Here is a 19,327-nt window from a genome sequence, read left to right as displayed (position 1 = left end):
GTCAGCCTTCCCCTTGCCTGAGCCAAATCGCAATCTCGGAAGGCTGGATCCCGAGCCAGGCTTGATGCCTGTGCAGCGAGGAGACACGAGCACAGACATGGAGGGGAGGTTTGTCAGGACGAGGTCGGCAGGCGCAGGGCCAAGCGCTCGGAATGACAGCTCGGATCTGTGAGCCTTTCTGCCTGCCAGCAGCGCCCTTGGATGACACGGGGGGTGCTAGGGTAACAGTGGGGGGACAGCCCCCCAGCTGCAGCCTCGGTGGGGCTGCCCGTTCCCAAACAGGGTGGGGAAAGGGGTATGAGCTGATGGGGAAGGCAGAAAGCCAGGCTGCGGTGAGTCGGCATGGAAAATAGCTAGAAGTATTGCTAGCAGCGATGGATGGCTGCAGAGACTTTCTGTCTGAACGTTTCTCACCCTTTCTTCGTACTTAGTGAGTCAAAGGAAACGGGCCCCAGAGATGAGGTGCTGGGCTCCGGGTCCTTGAAACCGGCCCTGATTTCTGCCTGTGCGTGTGAGACAAAGGCAAGGCATCTGCCCCAGCTGTTCTGGCCGGTCACCCCTGGCTGTGAAGTGCTGTTGGTGTGGGGTTTGAATGCCTCTCTCTGCATCTCCCTCCGAGGGAGATGGTGAAACCAAAAGGATGCTGTCGTTTTCTGAAAGACCGAATTTTTAAGGGAATGCCTGTGGGCAGAGGGAGGGAAGAAGCTCCTGCCGCACTGGGCATGTAGACGCAAATGCAAACAAACCCTTACTATCTCCCTCGCTCCTCCTCTGTCTCCACCAGCACACAAGTCTGTACCTTTTCCCTCACATGCACAGCCCCGCTGGTCCCCCCCTGCCTTGCTGCCTGCCACGCGCACTCCTGCATCGTGCCCTTCCCCATGCTCTCCCTTGTGCTCTCCCTCGCGCACCCAGCTGCTCACCACAACTTTCTCCCTCGTGCATGTCCCCAGGCTCGCTCCCGCTTCCCTCTCTTTCTGTTTGACCGCTGAATATGTGCTCAGCAGGAAACAATGTGTTGGAGATGCTCGCCAGAATGTGTAATAACTTCGGTGCTGGTAGCAAGGCTTAGCAGTAGCTGGATTAGAGCAGCTCGTCGGAAAGGCTGAAGCTGCTGCTGCTCAGCAGTGTGCACGGGGGGAGCTGCAGCGGGGCCTCTCACCAGGTGGCTCCAGGGGAGCTGCTTCCTATCCCATCCCGTCCCGTCCCACCCCATCCTGTCCCATCCTGTCCCGTCCCACCCACCTGCCACCGAGGCACTGGGTTTTGCTCTGCGGCTCTGACAGCACCCCTGGGAGGGAGGTGGGGAAGGATTCAAGAGAGGCTCTGCCAGCCACATCGGGAAGAGGCAGACAAACTGGTGGGGAAAGCTTGGGATTTGAGTTTTTGTGAAGAACGAGCCCTGACAGATGGGCTCGGAAGGTGTGAGGGAGCTGGGAGAGCACAGGGAACTATGAGAGATAAGATACACTTTTTTGTTTCTTCTTGGAATTGTCATAATAACAATAGTAGTCAGTAATTCAGAGGCACTGAGCACCTTCCATCAAGCCTGAAGCGCTTTTCAGAGGAATCCTAGGTGAATCTATGGCTCTTTCTTTGATGTGTGGAGTTGGAAATGTCTCTCATTTTCCTCCGTGGCCCTCGAACCAGTCTGGTTTTGATAGTGTTCACAGGGGTGTCTCAGCGAATTGTTTCATCCTCCTATCGGTTCCCAGTGTAGCCCACAGGTAAGGCGGCAGGCTGCCATGCAGGAAGCCTCTGCTTTGTTTCTGCCCCTTCTCTGAGCCTTCAAGCCTCCCCTGGTCTCCGTTTCCCTGCCTGCAGTCCTGGTGAGGCTCCCTCAGACACTGCCTGATCTGCAGCATGAAGGTCTCCCAAAACTGCCACCTACTCCTGGGGGATGGCAGTGTGTTTCCATGAGATTTCAAACCCCTGGGAATCCAAGATAGAGGCAGGAGGAACAGGCAATGGTTCCTGAAAGTCCAACGTGCAATTATCCCCTCCCTTGTGCACATACACACACGCTCACGCACCTCTTGCATGATTACCGCAGTAGCCAGGAGTTGTAATTCCAGACCCACCAATTACGTTCGTGGGCAAGCCAGGAGAATTGTGTGCTCATCTATATATAAAAACTAACAAAATTAAGCCAGTGGTTCTATTGGAATTGCATTAGCCTGTGATATAAGATGACAAATAACAAAGTTAGTGAAGGTGGCACCATGTAAAACCAGGATATGAAGCCTCGTCAGAGATACAAATGTTTGGGGGAACAAAAAACCAAAACCCTAAAATTACAACATTTGAAGGTCAAGGTTGCCTCAGACTCAAGTCACAAGTGGTACAGACCAATGCCTGCCCCTGGAAAGCAGCTATCCAGAACTGCAGGGCTGGAAATCAGCTGAACTCCAGTGATTTGAAAGCAAATTACCTGGATTTGCCTGCAGGATTTGGCCCTCTAGTTTTCCACAACGGAGCTCGAGTAGGTCTTTATTTCAGGTTTCCATTTAATTCCTCTGTGGATTAACATGGCACAGAAAGTGCAGGTACGAGAAATCTCCAAATCCTGTTCTCTCTCTTCCTCCCTCAAACGCTCTCTTCCTATTTAAAAATAATTTTAAACGATTTCTTTCTGCAAAGGCTCACAGCTAAAATGTTCCATTTGCTGAGCTTTCCGGAGTTCCCCTCTCATTGCTGTCCAGCACTATAAAGTGAATATATTGCATCCTTCCCCAGTTGCCTTAGGAAGTGGTCAAACGGCCGCATTCCTGAACTGATGGATTGGCGCGTTCCTTTCTTGCCTGAGCCCAGACAGTGTTTTTATGAGCCTGTCTCATGACAGGCTTGAGACGCTTTGATTCAAACAGAACCCTAGTTCAGATCACAAAAGCGGTCTTCACGTTCTGCTTTGCTGTGAGGCTACTTTTAAGGGAAATTCTCCTTAAACTGGTGAAGACCCTGGGCGAAATGTTCAGGGAACTTGCCGTGGCTGTGCGAAATCCCCAGTTGTGGGCACGAGTGTCGCTCGGGGATGAGCTGTGCGTGCAAGTGCCTTGTGTTTTCTGGGTGTGTTTGTCCATTAATTTGTTCAGGAAGCCTTTGAAGCTTTATCTCACAATCCAAAGCAAACATGCTCCTGCTAATATGATCTATGCTACTGGGGATAAAAAAAAAAAAAACAAAACTGCTAATCTTATTAGCTTCCTCTGTGCTCCGTCTCTCTCCTTGGCCAATGGCTAAGCTGTACATGTAAATCCAAGAGCTCCCAGTTGTGTCCCAGCCCCTTGTGGACGTTGTGCCCTGGGGTTTGAGGTTCAACCCACACCGTGCTGGGAGCCTGCAGCGTCAGCCCGGGGCTGAAGCCCTGGCAATGAGGCAGGGTGGACATTAGCAGCAGTGAACCCCCGCCAGAAGAGATCTGTTTCTTCCATCTGTGCCGGGGTTTGGCAAAGCACATGGATGCACGTGGACCTTGAAAAACTCAGCTTCTGGAAGAGCTGTTTGACTCTAGCACAGTTTGCTGCACAAGAGCCCAAGCCAAGTTCAGCAGTTTTGGGAGCGCTCGGCCCTCCTCGCCTGGCCCCGTATCTCGCAGCGGGGCAGATCTCCCCTGCCCAGCGCTGAATCCCGGCATGTAGAAATCTTCCCTGGTGGGAAGAGACCATGGAGCTGGGTGCAGGGGCTTGTGCAGGGCAGAGCAATCAGTGAGGAGGTCAGAAAGTAATTCCTGGTGATTTGGGGCTCTCAGGACCTCGCTCCCTTGGTGCCCTCGAGGCTGCTCCTTCTGAGCAGCACAGACACTGCCGCTGCTGCCGGCCTCTGGGGCAGCAGGAGCGCCTTGTGTTCTGCACACAGCCCTGAGTTATAGCCCCAAAGTAAACGCAGCCCAGCGGATCAAAACGTGCGATGGTTCCCTGCCAGACGCTGCCGACTCTGAGAGGCTGTAGTGTGTGTGTTTGTTGTGAAACGGGCCTCTCTGGTGATGATTATTTTTGTTACAGGCAGAGTTGGCTTTAGTTTCTGTGTTGCGGGTCCAACAATAACAGCGAGCCCTGCTCTCCTGGGGTGAGGAAAATCCAGTGGGGTTTAATCAGCAGGAAATTCAAGTAGGAGAACACGCTGCTCCCGTCTGAAGGTTTCAGCATACGCTGATGAGCTACAGGGCTGAAAACCCCAAGTGTGGGTGGAGGTTCCTGGGGCCGGGCTGCTAGTTTTGGGTCCCCCTGACCGTTCGTTGCAGCCCTGGAGGGAGCTGGGGGAGGCTTTGTCCAGCAAAGGAACGGGGGTCTCTGTGGGAGTCTGCCCCCATGAGTGTCTCCCAGTCCTCCCTTTCCGTCCCTATGCCTTGGTGTAGGTTCCCTGTTGGGTTGCTGGGATAACCCAAGCACTTGGTGGGCCATAAGGAAAGAGGGCATCTGGGGATTGCCCATCCCAACCCCTTCCCACTCCCGCACTGATGAAAAGTGTCAACCTCTGTGGCCTCCACACCAGCTGCTGGCTGTGGCCTGGCCATGGGCAGAGCCTCCCCGGCCGCGCTGCCCCACGGGCTGGCAGGGCCCCGGCTTTCCAAGCCCACGTTCACCGACTGAGCAGTGGGGTGTCCCGTGCACCTGGCAGCCTTGGTGAATGCTTCAGAATTCAATTTTAATTTTATTAAGTGAATTCAGGGCTGGTGAAAGCTGCCAGAGTCCATTAGCTGCAGAGCACATCTCACTTCCAAAGCGCACAGCCTGGGCAGTAGCCATGCCACTCGCCTTTTTTCTTTCTTTTTTTTTTTTTTTTTATTTTATTTTTGCATGGATCCAATGCATCAGTTTTAAAAGACAGATTTATATAGAAGCTTGAACCTCTTCTGTGTGCAAAACAGACCTGGTTTTATATACAAAGCCAGTGCTTGGCATGTCTGCTGAGACAAACCCTTTGTCTGTCAGTGGGCGCAGTGATGGATTTTTTTGTTGCAGGTGTTTGTCTGCTAGATACTGTGAATCAATAGAAAAAAAGCCCAACAGAACAATTACAAAGATATTAAAGTCATTTTACCTCTTCAGATAACTCTAAGAAGCCCCTGTTTCCCTGGTACACTGTTGCCCACTGCCTAGCCTGGTGCTGTGCGTGGACGAGATGGAGCTGTACTGAAGTCGCCCTCTTCATTAACGTGGAGCTTCCTGGGGGGATGAATGAAAGGCTGAAGTCTGCTCCTCTCAGAGAGACACATAAGCTTTCCTTTAGGTGCAAGGCCTTCCCTGGCGCAGAAAGATGGTGACATTTTCCTGGAGGTCTCTAAACACCTGAGGGACGTGGCTGGAGCTCCTGGCTGCTCAGAGGGTTCACCTGCTTGTCCCCTTTTACCCTTGAGACCACAGATGCAGAGAGCTGGGCTCTGGTCCCTCTCCCCCTGGCACCCAAGCACCGAGCTGACCTGAAATCAGGCCGAGCCTGGGGTCTTCCTTACCTCGGTCCCACTGAGCTGTGATAGCTTCCCAGGGCAAGGGGAGAGTTTCTAACATTAGGGTAGGTGAACATTACTGGTTTTCTGCTCCTGATTTCAGCTGTCAGGGAGGAGCCAGAGCAAGCCGGAGCCTGGTACCCTTGTTCACATAGCAGTTCCCCTCCGGCTGGCTGGATTGCAATGGCTCCCGGAGTATTCGTAGTACCCGGCACGAGTGAGGGGCTAGCAGCTTCTGAGCGGTGGGTGATGTTGGTGGTATCAGCCTAGCGGGTAGCATGTGTGTGAAAGCAGGAGAGACGGGGAGGGGATGACGAGGTGTGGAAGGATTGACTGTATTTTCATAGCTTCGAGACTTTGCCCTTTCCAAGAAAAATAATCCGCAGCTTGAATATTTCTCTTTGCTGGAGGGGGTGGACATGTGTGCAAACGAGGTGTGAATTTTTAGGAGAAGGTGTGAAAGTGCGTACATGAGTGAAGTGTGAATTACACGTCTATTTGTACGGCGATGTCAACAAGTCCGTGAGTTTCTTTCTTCCACGTGAATGTGTCTCTCTCCCCCCCTGCCTCCCCCCAAACCCACAGAGACACGTGTGTGGGCAAATATGCCTTGCTGAGAAAAGAGGTTTGTGCAAAACTGTAGGTTTGTAAATGTTTGTGTGTTGAGCAAGCTCTCCTGTGGAACAAAACCAGATGTTTTTTGGTATTCTCGGCTCCTCCGTGGCAGCATTGCAATTTTTTCCCCTCATATTTTTCAGGATTCTTACAGGATTATTTTAAGAAAAAGAGAAGGCTGCAGAGATGCCTTTGGGTGTGTGAAAAGAAAGTTATTTTAAACAATGACTGTGTTAGAGGGCACCAAAAATATGGAGGAAACGGAGGCAGTGCTTTTTCAGGGCAAAGGAAGCCTGGCTCCCAGGGGGCAGCCAGACCCCGGCAGGACCTTCCTGCTGCTGCTGCACCTTTTTCCAGGAAGCGTCACCCATGAGGGTCCTGCCTTGCTCCTGCTCCTTGCTGTGGCAGGAGGACAGCTCGGACTGTGTGGGGAGGCTCGCGGTGGGGACAGCATTTCCCCTTTGCCCCTTCCTTCGTGGTGCCTGTTTCTGGCTTCTCCTCTGGTGCACACTCAAAGGTTTGTGTCCCATGTCTCACCCCATTGCCCAAGGGCAGGGAATGGGGAGCCCGTCTCGGCACAGGATCAGGGTCAGCAGGGCAGCACTGGCCGCTCTGTGTTCCTGGCTGGCTGCTCTGCGGAGGGGCCACAGGCTCTGGCTGTTTCTTTGCCAATTTTGCTGGGCAGGAGGAGGTAGTGCTGTTGTCTGGAGGCAGCTGTGGGGCCATGGTGCTGGGACAGGGCAGTGGCAAAGGAGAGGCACGCAATGGGGGCCCCATGGAGAAAGGGACTTTGTTGGGATTGGTAGTGCGTTATCAATTGACCCTGTGATGCAGATTTTCCTCCCAGCAAGTAATGCAATAATAAATTTGATTTGGAGCGTTCATGAGATTAAATGTTTTTTTGAAGATGAAATCACCCTCCAGGGCCTGTTCTAACCCAAAGCTGGGAGTGCTTCCTCTGCTCACCATGTAATCGTTGCCAGCAATTTGTGGGCTAGCCCCACAAAACCACCACTGCTGATTACCGCAGTCTGCAATTCCAACTGCTCGGCTTGCCTGAAAGGTTTGGGGAGGAGGAGGAGGAGGCCAGCCTGCCAAGATGGGGTCGTGCGGGCAGGCGGAGCTGTTTGGGGAGAGGGAAGCAAGCGCAGAAAGGCTGCGCTCCTGCAGCTGTCCCGAGGGTTGTTCCTGTCCCAACTTGGTGTCTCTCGAGGTGGCTGTGGGAGACTGCCATGGAGCAGCTTGCAAAGGAAGGGATAAAATGAGACAGCTCCAGATGATCTGATATCAATCTGTCTCTTACTTTATGGCTCTGTAATTGCCTAGGCAAGAGCATTTATTTCTCTTTTCTGCTCTGTGTGAAATGTGGTACGTAAGTGTGGCAGAAGGTAGAAGGAGAAAGGAGTCAGTTTCTTGCGTAATTTCCCCTTGCCCAGAGATTGATACTGAAATGTTAGAGTACCAACCTGCTGTCAGAGCCCACTGCTGGAGCTGGCCCGTAGGGACCCGCTGCCCCCAGCTACTGCCCCCAGCCCTTGTTAATGCCGTGTTCCCTCTGTGTCTCTGCAGCTCAGCCATGCGGGGGCCGCCTGAACTCCAAGGACGCTGGGTACATCACCTCCCCGGGGTACCCCAATGACTACCCCTCCCACCAGAACTGCGAGTGGGTCATCTACGCCCCCGAGGCCAACCAGAAGATCATCCTCAACTTCAACCCTCACTTCGAAATCGAAAAGCATGACTGCAAGTAAGAGCCTTCCTCTTCTTCTCTAGTAAACAGTCATATTCTCCTGCTTTTGTGTGGCAGTACAGGCGTGGTGCTCCCTTGTGTGTGAAAACAAACATCAGCCTGAGCCTCTGTGGTGCTGCGTGTCATTGCCTTTCAGGGGCAGGTGTGCCTTTACCAGCCAGGCAGATGTAAGATGCTTCTTTGGACGCATAGGTTGAGCACACACAGGACTGAACTTGTTGCTTTAGCCTGAAATCACCTAAAAGCAAGAGCTAACTGGCTTTCAGCCTGAGTCTGACTTGAGTTAAGAAGCAGCTTGTTTTCTTCTGTGTTGTGGTGGCTTCGCTTTTAAACCACGCTGGGAGAGCAAAGTAATTTCCTGGTGTGTAATGAGGCAGAGGTACGGCACAGAGAGCCCTGGGGCTGGAGACCCAGGCTCGGGTCACGTGAGGCTGAGAGTTTGGGCTGAGGGTCCGAGTGTTTGGCTGGATCTGATTCTCCACAGTGCTTGCTCTGCTGTGCTTAGTAAACTCGGGTATTGGTTTTGTTTACTCTTCTTTTTCCCCTAAGAAGGGGCTCAGAAACTAGATGTCCAGGAAAAACAATTAGCAGCTAGTAAAGAATAATTAACAGCATCAAAGGGCACCATAAAAGGCTGAGTTAATAACACGGTCTCGGCAGGCGTATAAACCTGTGTGTTTCATCTGGAATCTGCAGCCAGCTGCAGGGATATCCGAGCTGTGAAGGAGCTCGGGGTCTCCTAAAGCGGGCCTGACACAGCAGTCTTGCCAGACACGCTGCTCCTGTTGATTAAAAGGAGGTTATATATGGAGAGGGGGACTCTGGTTGCAAAAAGGACAGAGGGACTGGGGAAGCATTTATGGGGCTGTAGGATCAGTCCTGTGGAGAACAAAGAATTCAGCATGGGTTTGATGATGTACTGAGGGTTATAAAGCATAGAGCTGGATCCTTAGCTACCGTAAATCAGCATAACTCCTCTAACTGTAACGAAGGTGTGCTGATTGATGTCATTGGGGATCTGATCACCCCCTACAGATAAAGCCTGGGCTAATAAGGCTCTGAGCACCATGAACTCTCCATGAAGTCACTCTGTGCGCAAGGAGTTTAGCACTTTGCAGGATCAGGCCTGCATTTAGAGAGGGGAGAAGGCAGAGACAGGCTTAATGTGGGCATAAATGAACACAACAAGGCCTTGGCAGTGCTCGTGAGAATAATGGTTGCTATCAGATTTTATTATTGCTCGTACCGGCTGAGCTGTATAGCCTTCTCAGAGCTAATGCAGTTGTCCCAAATTCATAGTAATAAAAGCTTTATAGGCCTACGTTCTCAGTCTGCAGAGTATGCAGCACAAATCGGGCAGGACAATTTGTGTAGAGCGGGGGCTGAGCTGGGCAGGAGGGTCTCTGCCTCTCCAAGGCCTCAGGCAAGCAAAGCCAGGTCAGCCAGAGAGCCAGAAACCTCCACGGGCACCTGGCTTCTCCTCTACATCTGTGAAGTTGTCGCTTACGGCTCTGAATACTTAGGGCAACTTTTGCCACGTTTTGCTGCTTGAGAAAGAGCAGGGCCTGGTCCTGAGCTGCGGGTGCTGCAAGCTGGGAGGGCTGCCCCGACCGCTGGAGCTGTTGTCCCTTTGCTGCTTCCTGCTTTGTTGTGGCAGATCATCCGTCGATACTTTCCTTTTCTATGTGGGCGCACAGGGCAGCCTTGCAGGAGGGTTTGTGAGGAGGCTTTTGGTCCCCAGAGCTCTCCACGGGACGTGCATGGTGAGGAAAGTTTCTCAGGGGCCTGACTCAGCTGAGCAGCAGCATTGCTCTCTAGAAACCAGAATTACCATCAAGCCTCTCTTGAAAGTGAAGTTTGCCTGCATCTCTGTTCCCTCAGCAGCTGGGTGTGTGCAAGTGAAACAGGGCTCAGGGCTCATCCACAGTGCACCTGGGCTTTTGTTGGCCCCCCGATACGAGCTGGGAGCCCAGCAGCATGCAGGTACCTGCCCCCAGGGCAAGCACCGGGTTTGGTTTGAAAGAACCTGATGGGAACCGTAACTAAATCAGTGAAAGCAATGCGAGAGGAACACTGCCTGAAAGGAACAGATGGGAAGGAGACTTTCTGTTTTTACGTGACCTACCAGAGAGAGACAAATCTTAACAGAGTGTAATTGCTCGGACATGAAGCAGTATTAACAGGTGACCGTGCAGTAATAAATACCATCCGAGTGTCAGAGGGTTTGCTGTGAGGAAGCAAAGGTCTCACTGCAGCTGCGAGTGGGAACCTCAGCAGGAATGGGAGTGCAGCACAAAGGAAACATCGTCTCAAGGCAGAGCCTTTCTTCTGCCATCTGACCATTGATATAACGCACGCTCACACCAGGATGACAGGCTGATGAACCTGGCTGGCACTCGGTCTCTGGGCAGACGAGGTTCCCCCTGGCCTGGTGTTGGTACCTGGCAGCTCTGAGTGGGAGCAGGGCCAGCCTGTGCTCCGTGCTCCAGCTGCCAGAGGTAAACACCATAACCACTTCCTTTGTTGCTTCTTCCTTCGCCATTTATTTTTCCCTTATTAGGCTAAAGTTTCTTCCTCATCGAGCATAACATTTACATTCCAAAACCCCATCCTAAGGCCTACAAAAATATCTGTGAAAATCTCCTCGCTTTGAATGCGTCCCCTCTGGCCATCCTCCTACCAGCCTCGGGCTTCCCTCCGGGACAGGAGGCGTTTCCTCCTGCACTCTGCACAGCTCCTGGCACCCTGGGGACCTGCAGGGAAAGGTCAGCGGCTTCCCCTCGCCGGGCAGCTGGCCGGAAAGCGCCGCAGCTCCGCATCTGGAGCTGCCTGGCTGTCGGAGCCTGCACCGAGCAGGCTGGGCCCGGGTGGGTGCCCGGGGGTGGCAGCGACAGGCGGCTCGCCGGGTGCTGATTATAGCTATTGTTTCTCCAGAGACACATCTGGGCTTTTATTTTTCGGCCGTGTCCAGCTGCGTGAAGAAACTGCACCCCCCTCCCCCCCACCAGCCGTCATCAAAGGAGTAATTGGGTATAATTGAAGCCCCAGAAGATGTTTCTCTATCTCTGTGCTTCATCTGCGCTCTGAGGAAGCGCCTTACTTTGGAAAACACTTCAGATAAAGAAAATTGGCCACCTCCTGCAATTGCAGCCCTTGTGCTCCAGTTGTGGCGGGCCTCCCCTTACAGGGGGGCGTGAGAGGGGCCTGGGACCCCGGCCGCTGCTCACCCTGTCCTGCAGCCCCAGGGACACAGCGTGACGGCACAGCCAAAAAGGAAGCTTGATACTGCGATGAGACACTGCCAAAGTATTCAGAAGTAATTGCAACAGCCTGTCCACTCACCCTGCTTCCTCCCTGCGCTGCGAGCACAGCTGTGGCTCGGGCAGTGGGACCTGCGCTGTCGGTGTCTGCTCCCTGAACAGGGAGGTGGCACCCAGTGGAAAAGAGCACGCTGTTGCTGCCCTGAGAGGTTCTGACTCTGCCTCACGGCATGGCACGGTGGTGGCTGGGTAGCCTTGTGCATGCCAGGGTTTATTTCTGATCCCAGGAGTGACATGAACCATTTTTCCCAGTGGGGCTGTGCCCCAGCTGCCCAGTCCTTTCCAGCTGCCACTTCTCTGTTCAGTCTGTGCTGCTCGCTTGGAAAATCCAAGTCAGAAACCTCAGCTCAGCGTGAATCACCGCCTTTACAACCACCTTTTCCATTCCCACGTCCTTCCCACTCCTAGATTTCTCTCTGGACCATTAAAAGCTCCCTCCAGAGACTGGCTGCCGGCTCTGCTGTCCCCAGCTGCACTCGCTGGCTCTGCCGGGGCACTGGGCTGTGTAGAGGCGCGCTGGGTGCCGGGACGTTCCTGCCTGCACATGGCAGAGGCACGCTCTGCAGACTGCAGCGCACAGGCTTACACTCGGTCTGCGAGCAGCAGACCTTTCGCCTGAGTCATCGCATCTGTGCCAGTGGGGTGTTATTATTTAAAACGAGCCCGACCTCCAGGCAGGCCACGCCACCAGGTCTTGCCGTCGCCCTTTCTGGCAGATCCTTCCCAGCAAGGGATGCTAACTGGGGCCGCTCTTCCCTGCCTGGGCAGGATCTGGGGGAATGCAGCCGCGGCTCGCAGCCCCCTCTGGTGGCACTTGCCAAATGCTGGCGAAGGTCTCTGGAGACAGGGCTTGGGCTCCAAAACCAGGCAGGAGGCTGCGAACTGGGGACAGCTCCAAGCTGCAAAGTCCGATTCTTCTTCCTGTGTTTGGATCCCCATGTCAGGCCCTGGGGGTTTCCAGAAAAAGGAACTGCGGCCACCATTAGGAGGAAATTTGTGCAGTTGTGACTGTGGCCTCATAAAAGCCTGCAATACAGTGATGCTGAGAGAGGAGAACCACACTGGGCGTCCTGTCCTGGTGTGCAGCCAAGATGGGGCAGACGCAGCAGGAGATAGCGCTGCTCCCAGCTCACGGGGCAGAGGGGACCAGGGGGCGACGTCGGAAGGTGCCACGCACCCGGTGCCCATCTCGGGGGGTTCTCCCCCAGGAGATGCTGGCAATAACTCACTGGTGCCTTGCCAAAGGTCTGACACATGGGCACAGCGAGGCCCCCAGTGGCAGCATGCCATCGCCTGTGCTTCCAGGAGCGGGGCACTGGGACGCGATGCAGTTCTGTGTCCTTCCTGCAGAGCAGCGCAGGCGCTGGCCCCAGCCCTGTGCTCGCGAGCCGTGGGAATTCAGGGGGATTCTTCACCAGGCTGCAGTGGGAAGCGACTGGGTCTCCTGCAAGGCTGTGACTTTGTGGAGGGAGGAAGTCAGAGATGAGATGGTAAGGAAAGCATTTGCTTGCTCATACGTTTGTGGCATGGGTAGCCAGAAGCAACATTTCTAACGTACAGGAAATAATTCAGTCTGGGTAACATGACACTGCAGCTCAACTTGTCTTCAAATGAGCTTCTGCTGGTTTTTAACTCCATGCAGTATCCGCTGTATGCTTCATAATTCCTGTCCAGCCCCAGTCATTTCCCAAAACAAGACAAAAAGAGCGGGCTAGCCTCAGTGACGTTTGACCAGCTCGGGGCGATTCACATCTCTGGACTCTGCTGCCCATCTGCGGAGCTGAGAGGGCTCAGCTCGCTCTGTGGCTCTCCTGAGGGGATCAGGCTGTGTCCAGCCTGTGAGGTGGGCGAGGGCATGCTCTTGGGGTCTCCAATGTCACACTGCTCACCAGCATCCAGTGCGTCCCCTGGGTTTGTAGAGGCTCATCCCAAACAGGTGGCCTTGGGAGCCTAAGTGCCAGTAGGGATCTGAGCCTTCATCACTTTTTTGGCATCATACAGTGGGGTTAGCAGGCACTTGTGTGTCATGGGTTTGCTGTCTGGATGCAGGAGTTAGAAGGTTTAGTGGTGTGAGGGGGGACCAGAATGATATTTTAGAAAGCATCCTTTTTGGATAAGAACCAGATGCAAAGCCTGGTAAAGGCAGCAGGAGGTTTTACCTTGATTTCCATAGGAACTGAATTAGGCTTTTAATGAGCAACTGTTTGCCTTAGCTGCACGCAGCCTTTTTCATGGATATCATGCCTATTGTTAGGCTGTAGCAGAGGAGTGACAGACTCACCAGCAGCATCAGGGCTGGGAGTTGTGAGATTTGGGTCCTTCCCCTTCCCTGCTATTGATTTACTGTTCCTGCATTCACAAATCATTTTAAATTCCTCACCCTATAAAGAAGAGGTGCCCACCTGGGCATCTGCAGGCACAAAACCCAATCCAGATAGCAACAGTGCCTTACACATCCCCTGCCAAAGGCTGCCGCGTTGCAGCATCACTCAGGGCCAGGTCAGAGCGCCACAAACGACAATTGGTTCCTTCCCAGCCTTTCTGGCTGGGTGTGAATCCTGCAATTAAATATGAATGCGAAATAAAAAGAACAGACTGCGAAGAGCAGACTGAAAACAGAAGAAATTGCTGGCTGCTCTTGGCCAGAGCTCAGCACAGAGCTTGTTTGAAAGACCTGGGAGAGGTGAGGTTTGGTAGGAGGCAAGTTCTCCCTTTTCTTTAAATCAAGCGGCTGCACATTACGGTGACTGGCAATGTAATGATACGTTGCAAAGCACAGCCTGGTGATTCTGGAATTCCTTATAAGTTAATAGCAGTCATGGTCCACTAATCACAGCTAGGATGTTTTAAGCAACTGTCTTTGATATATCAGCTCAGACACCGCGGAAAGGCCTCCTGATGCTGGCCTAGCATGTAGATCATTAGAAAGAGTGGGTGACCTGGTTATGTGGTTGTTTTTGCGTTGAATCCCAAAGGGTTCGTGGGACCCACGTACAGCGTCGCTGAGCAGTCCCAGTCCAGCAGGATAGTGGGGGTTTCGAGGTAGCACCAGGACAGATGTGGAGATACTCGTGTCTCACAAATGGCTATAGAGGCAGAGCCTGAAGTAGTGGGTTCTGACAGCAGAAATCCTATGCCAAGAATTTACTAAACCCTGATACAAATGGCACAGCCAGCAGCAGGGTCTCACTCCCTTCAGAGGCACCGAAGGCAGAGGTGGGTGTGAGGAAAGTGGTGTGGGAGAGCCCCGTGTGGGAGCTGCCGAGGCCGTGCTGCTTGCACGGGAAGCAGCCGATGTGTCAGAAACCCCCCGGGAGCCCGCAGAGCCGGGGGTTGTTGACGGATGTCCAGCGAGAAGGAGGACCCCCCCCGTCGCCTGCTGCCAGCAGGAGATTTTATGCATGTGTTCAGCTTCCTTCCTCTTCTGCGAGCGTTAGTGTGAGGCGTTATTTATGTTGTTATTTTGCAGAGAGAGGGGAAGGTGTAACGCCTGGCTGGCACACGTTGTGCCTTTGGTAACGCTGATGTTTGGCTGATAAGCTGAGCAGGAACAAGGTCTGGGATCTCCATCAGCAGAGGGGACTGACTCCCCATTGATCTCTGCTCACTGCACCTTGTTGAAGTTTTTTGACCCATTTGATTTCTTAGGTTTTCTTTTGTGAAAACCCTCTGATTTTTCTGCCGCTCGGGAGCAAAACATATCTCTGTATCTTTAAATATGGCAGATGGGGATTTCTTCAGATGTCCAACAACTCAATTGATGGAGACCTCAGGAGACCTCTCCCCTTCCCTGTCCCCCTTCTCAGCCTGTCTTTTCATCTGCAATCTGGAGATGTAAGGGCTATAGTAATAGAGTGTCAGAGGAAGTAATTGATTCATCACACGCCGAGAGAGGAGTCTGTTGCCTTCGGTGTCAATGGAGCTGAACCGCAGCCGGGAAGGGTGAGGGCGGCTTGTAAACACTCCATGGCTGAGCTGGCAGGACAAAGCAGGCGCGCCGCCGAGGGGGTGACACAAAGGGTAGCTTCAAAGCAAAGCTCCCCGAACAAAGCAGCGCCAGGGCCGCGTCTGGGGGAGAAATGGGGACGCTCCCATCAGCTTGTACCCTCATCTTTGCGTTCAGTGCGCTCAGCCCCGCAGCGAGGCTCGGTTCAGCTGCAAGGATTTGGGGGCTGAAGGCGGTGGGAGACACCGCACAGCATTTTAGGTGGGGTCGGGCAGGATTGGTGCGCTGCTTGCCCCAGGCTGCTGTCCTCTGAGCCAGCTCCGTGAGGTTTCAGTGGAGGTGCCTGAACAGCAGCGGCTGCAGGCAGCAGGCTCTGCTTCCCAGCCTCCCAGCCCTGAGGCTGGGCTGCGAGCTGGCCCTGTCTGAGATGCTGTGGGGTCAGAAAGCTGTCCCGAGGCGGGCCGGCCGCAGGGAGACCCCTCGTCATTAAGGAGGGATGGAGGTGGCCAGCAGCGGGAAGGGGCTGGTCAGGGCGCAGTTCCTGCAACCTCGTTTCTACCATCGCAGCCTAATGATGTGTTTGTTTCGGGTCTGTGCTGAGAAAAGCCAGTGCAAATGAGAGGTAGGTGGAAAGCCGAGCTGCAAAGCTCCCAGCTGATCCTGGTTATTACCAGCTCCTTCGTTCTTCATGGCGTGTTGTGTCTGAGGCCACGACTGACAACGTGCCAGTGAGGCACAACGGGACTTGGCCCGCTACATCTCCATGGAGGGTGTTGTCCTCGGGGTGGGGGCGGCACAGCAGAGCTCGTGGGCATCACCTCCTCTTTCTTAGCAGCCACCAGCCAGCCCCGACCTTCATCCCTGTGGCCAACCTGGCCCAGGGCTGGTCCCCATCTAGTACCTGGGTTGTTGGGCACTGCTTGCTGGCATCAGGAGCTGGAGACAGGAGCCTGCTCACCTGCTTCCCCCACTGCCAAGCGAATGTTTGCCCTCTCCCTTCTGCCTGGTCTGCCGCTGTTTGGCAGTAAATTTTCCTCTCGTAGTTGTTATCTTTTATTATTACATTTTTTTTCTTTCTGTTAGTGATCAAGTTGCCTGCGAGTGGTGACAGTAAGATGACACAGAAAGCAAAGTCTAATTTTTTCCACAGATGGATTGTAGCAGAAGGAGGAAAGTGCAAATGTAGTTTCTCAAGTGTCCTGCATTTTGGGGGTATGAAAGGGCTGTGAGTTGCTTCAGTTCCCTTGCAGCAGCAACAGAAGGCAGAACGCCATGGGAAGGGGGGCTATTCTTAACACACTTTATATATATTTTATTCGTGGTCTCACCGTGATTTCCCCCCTCCCAAGAAAGACTACTAAAGACATCTTGCAACGAACGACCCCCGTAGCTAAAGATAGAAGGGTGAGGAATTTATAGAGATGGTTTTGGAGACAGAAATAAAATTAAACAGCCATGTGTAACTCCTGAACAACAGCCTGCAGAAAACCCCTAAAGTGCACATTAGCACATCTTGTTTTCTTATATAATGAACGGTTTTCCAGACATGCCCCAGATGAGAGCACTTCTCTACTCCAACGCGCCTTTCCGCAGCGATCTGGCAACACAGCTTGAAGAAGGCAGCCTGAGGATGAGCGGCAACGCGTGGGGAGCCTTTGCTCCCCCGCCTCGGGGGGGGCAGCAGCATGCAGCGTGGTAGGAGCTGAAACTCCCTCCTGAATCAGAACTCGCCACAGGAGCAGTTTACAGATCTGTTTTATTCTTTCCTTTGCAAGCTGTATTTTGGCTACCTTTTTTTTTTTTTTTTTTTTTTTTCCCCTGCATAACTTAACAGTTACTGCTGAGGCTCTTCCTATCAGTGGTGCTTGTATGGGGGTGAAAACAGTCCAAGGAATAAAAATAGAGGCTATTTGTAGTTTCCATTTTTTGTCTTCAAGACATTTTTGAAGAAGTTTTCCAATCTGTTAGGGTTATTTTCTCTCTCCCTGTCTCTGTCTCTCTCTCTCTTTTTATTTATTTATTTTTTTTATTGGATGACTGGATTTTTCTCATTTCTCAGAAATTCTGGTTAGATTTTTGAGGAGATAAAAGAATCCAAAGCACAGTGGAATGATTACAAAACCCCACAATACTGCGGTTACACAAGACATAATTGGATGCAACAAATTCAAAACAAACTTCCGAGAAACCCTAAGCAATTATGCACCCCCCAGGCCTGCCTCTCCCTCTGCTGCCACCAGATTTTAATAGTTTTAGTCTCTAAAATCCAGTGAAATCCCTTCAGATGCAGAGCAATGATAGCCTATTTGTGTCTGTTGTTGCCAGGGGTAGTTACTTATGAGGGCAAAAGCAGGGCAAGCTCTGGGTGCATCTTTTGCCTCGGTATAGGGACAAGCAGCCCCACAAGCTGCAGGCGGAGCCCAGATGCACCTCGTGCCTTCAGCCGCCCAAAGGTCAGAGCAGGGGAGCAATTAACCCTGTCCCAGGATGGGTGCAACGAGTGTTTCCACTGAGAGCACCGGGCATTCATTTAGTTGGCTGAAGCTGGATATGATACAAGCTTTTTAGGTCTGTGCAAATCCGTATCAGGCTCCATGAGGACTGATTCTCTTCTTGCCCCAGGATAAATTAGGAGTGATTACCCTTAAAATGATGAGTTACACAAGTGTAAAACCAGTTCAAGTCAAAGGAGAATCCAATTCATCTGCTGTATTTATAATTAATTACTCTGATTAAGGGCTGGCAGCTAGGATCAAACTTCATTGCTCTTGTTTCATCAGACAGCAGAGGTGTTTGCATCTGCTATTGTGGCTATGAAAAAAAATGCTATTTCAAAGTCCCCAGTAGTTTCTGCAGCAATTTAACCTTTGAAGGGTATGTCCTGCAGTTGCTCGAGATTGTATAAACATCACAGAAAAGTTTTCTCGTCTTTCACAACGTAACCACCCATGAAATGAGGATTTGGTTTGAAGGTGGCATAAGAAAGAGCATGAAGATGGGTGGTGACACAGAAAAATTGACTAAGGCAGCTAGCATGTAATGGACATTAATTCTAGCCGCCTCTTGATTGCAAAACAAGCCCCGTGCTGCTGGTTCACCATTTCTTAACCATATACACCGCAGCTGCTATCTCATTGCTAAGAAGCAGCCTTTTCTTAGAGCACATTTAAAAAAAACTTAAGCTTTTTATAACAATTTCTGAGAAACAAACCAGCTTTTCAAAGGGAACGATTGCATTTACCAGCCGACATTGTGGCTAAGCAGGTTCCTGCCTTCCCCTAGCTATCCACAGAATATTAATGTCTGCTCAACTTCCCTGGCATTGCAGTTTCTCTTCATATCCTTAGCAGATGCATTCGAGATACGGCGACATATGGTTCAAGCAGACCAGAGGTCTCGAAGGCTCAAGTCAACACTGGGCATTCCCAAATTTGGGGCTGTTGGCATGCAGTCAGTACCTATTTGTCTCTCCGTCTATCTAGGCCAGACTCCTCTAATATAATATAATCTGTCTAATCAAGGCTGGCTTCTATTCCTGGCTGTGCCGTGAGCTTCCTCTCTGACCTTGGGCTAGCCACTGCTCCTCGCTGCCTCCCCACCTCGCAGGGTCTCGTGAGGATCCCTTCATTAATGTTTGCCAGGTGCAGTCGTGAGCCCCATGGAAATGCCTATAAATAACAGCTCCAAATTAAACATCGGGGAAGTTCAGGTTAGAGCCTTGCAACTCTCTCCCACCCTGGCAAGCCCTGGAACTGGGCTTTAGCTGTGTGTGAGCCCTCACCTCCTGCAAATGATAGCTCTGAGAAAACTGCCAGCCAGGCCAGAGCTTGGTCTGGGAAGCCAACCCTCCTCAGGCTTTGAAGCAAAGCTTGCCCACATTTGTGTGTTGGGAGGACCGGTGCTATGCCTGTAAACATATAAATGATTTGTCATTCACATTTCTCTCCATCCTAAGCTAACGTCCCTGTAATGCCCTTGAAGCGTGTGTTGGTGAGGAAGGACTTGGCATCTCCTAGGATGTGGGGCTCAGGGGCAATGGGTTTGTTGATTGTCGTGGAGCAGTCTGAGTCCCAAAACAGTGCTTTTTGCCAAATTGCGTGCCTCGGGAAAGGAGCACCCAGAGGAATGGCACAGGCTCTGGTGCTGCTGCCCAAGTGGGTCCTGGTGCTCCTGAGCTCACGGGTGGGCGCCTGGGAGCTCTGTGCTGGCCTCGGGGAGCCGTGGAGCACGGCTGAGCAGCCAGGGAGCAC

At 52.4% G+C, this 19,327-nt stretch overlaps 1 protein-coding gene across 6 annotated transcripts in view; it reads left to right on the top strand.

Annotated features, from left to right (window-relative positions):
- The window catches only part of NRP2 (neuropilin 2), an 81,719-nt gene that overhangs the window by 3,570 nt on the left and 58,822 nt on the right, over positions 1–19,327 (top strand). For all 6 annotated transcript variants that reach the window (XM_032190119.1, XM_032190120.1, XM_032190121.1 and 3 more), the window contains exon 2: positions 7,631–7,808. In XM_032190119.1, the coding sequence (XP_032046010.1) occupies positions 7,631–7,808 (178 nt within the window). The remainder of the gene's footprint in view (positions 1–7,630; positions 7,809–19,327) is intronic.

The sequence above is a fragment of the Aythya fuligula genome, chromosome 6 (genome assembly GCF_009819795.1).
Source record: "Aythya fuligula isolate bAytFul2 chromosome 6, bAytFul2.pri, whole genome shotgun sequence".
NCBI lineage: Eukaryota > Metazoa > Chordata > Aves > Anseriformes > Anatidae > Aythya > Aythya fuligula.
This window is presented reverse-complemented; position numbering and strand designations above follow the sequence as displayed.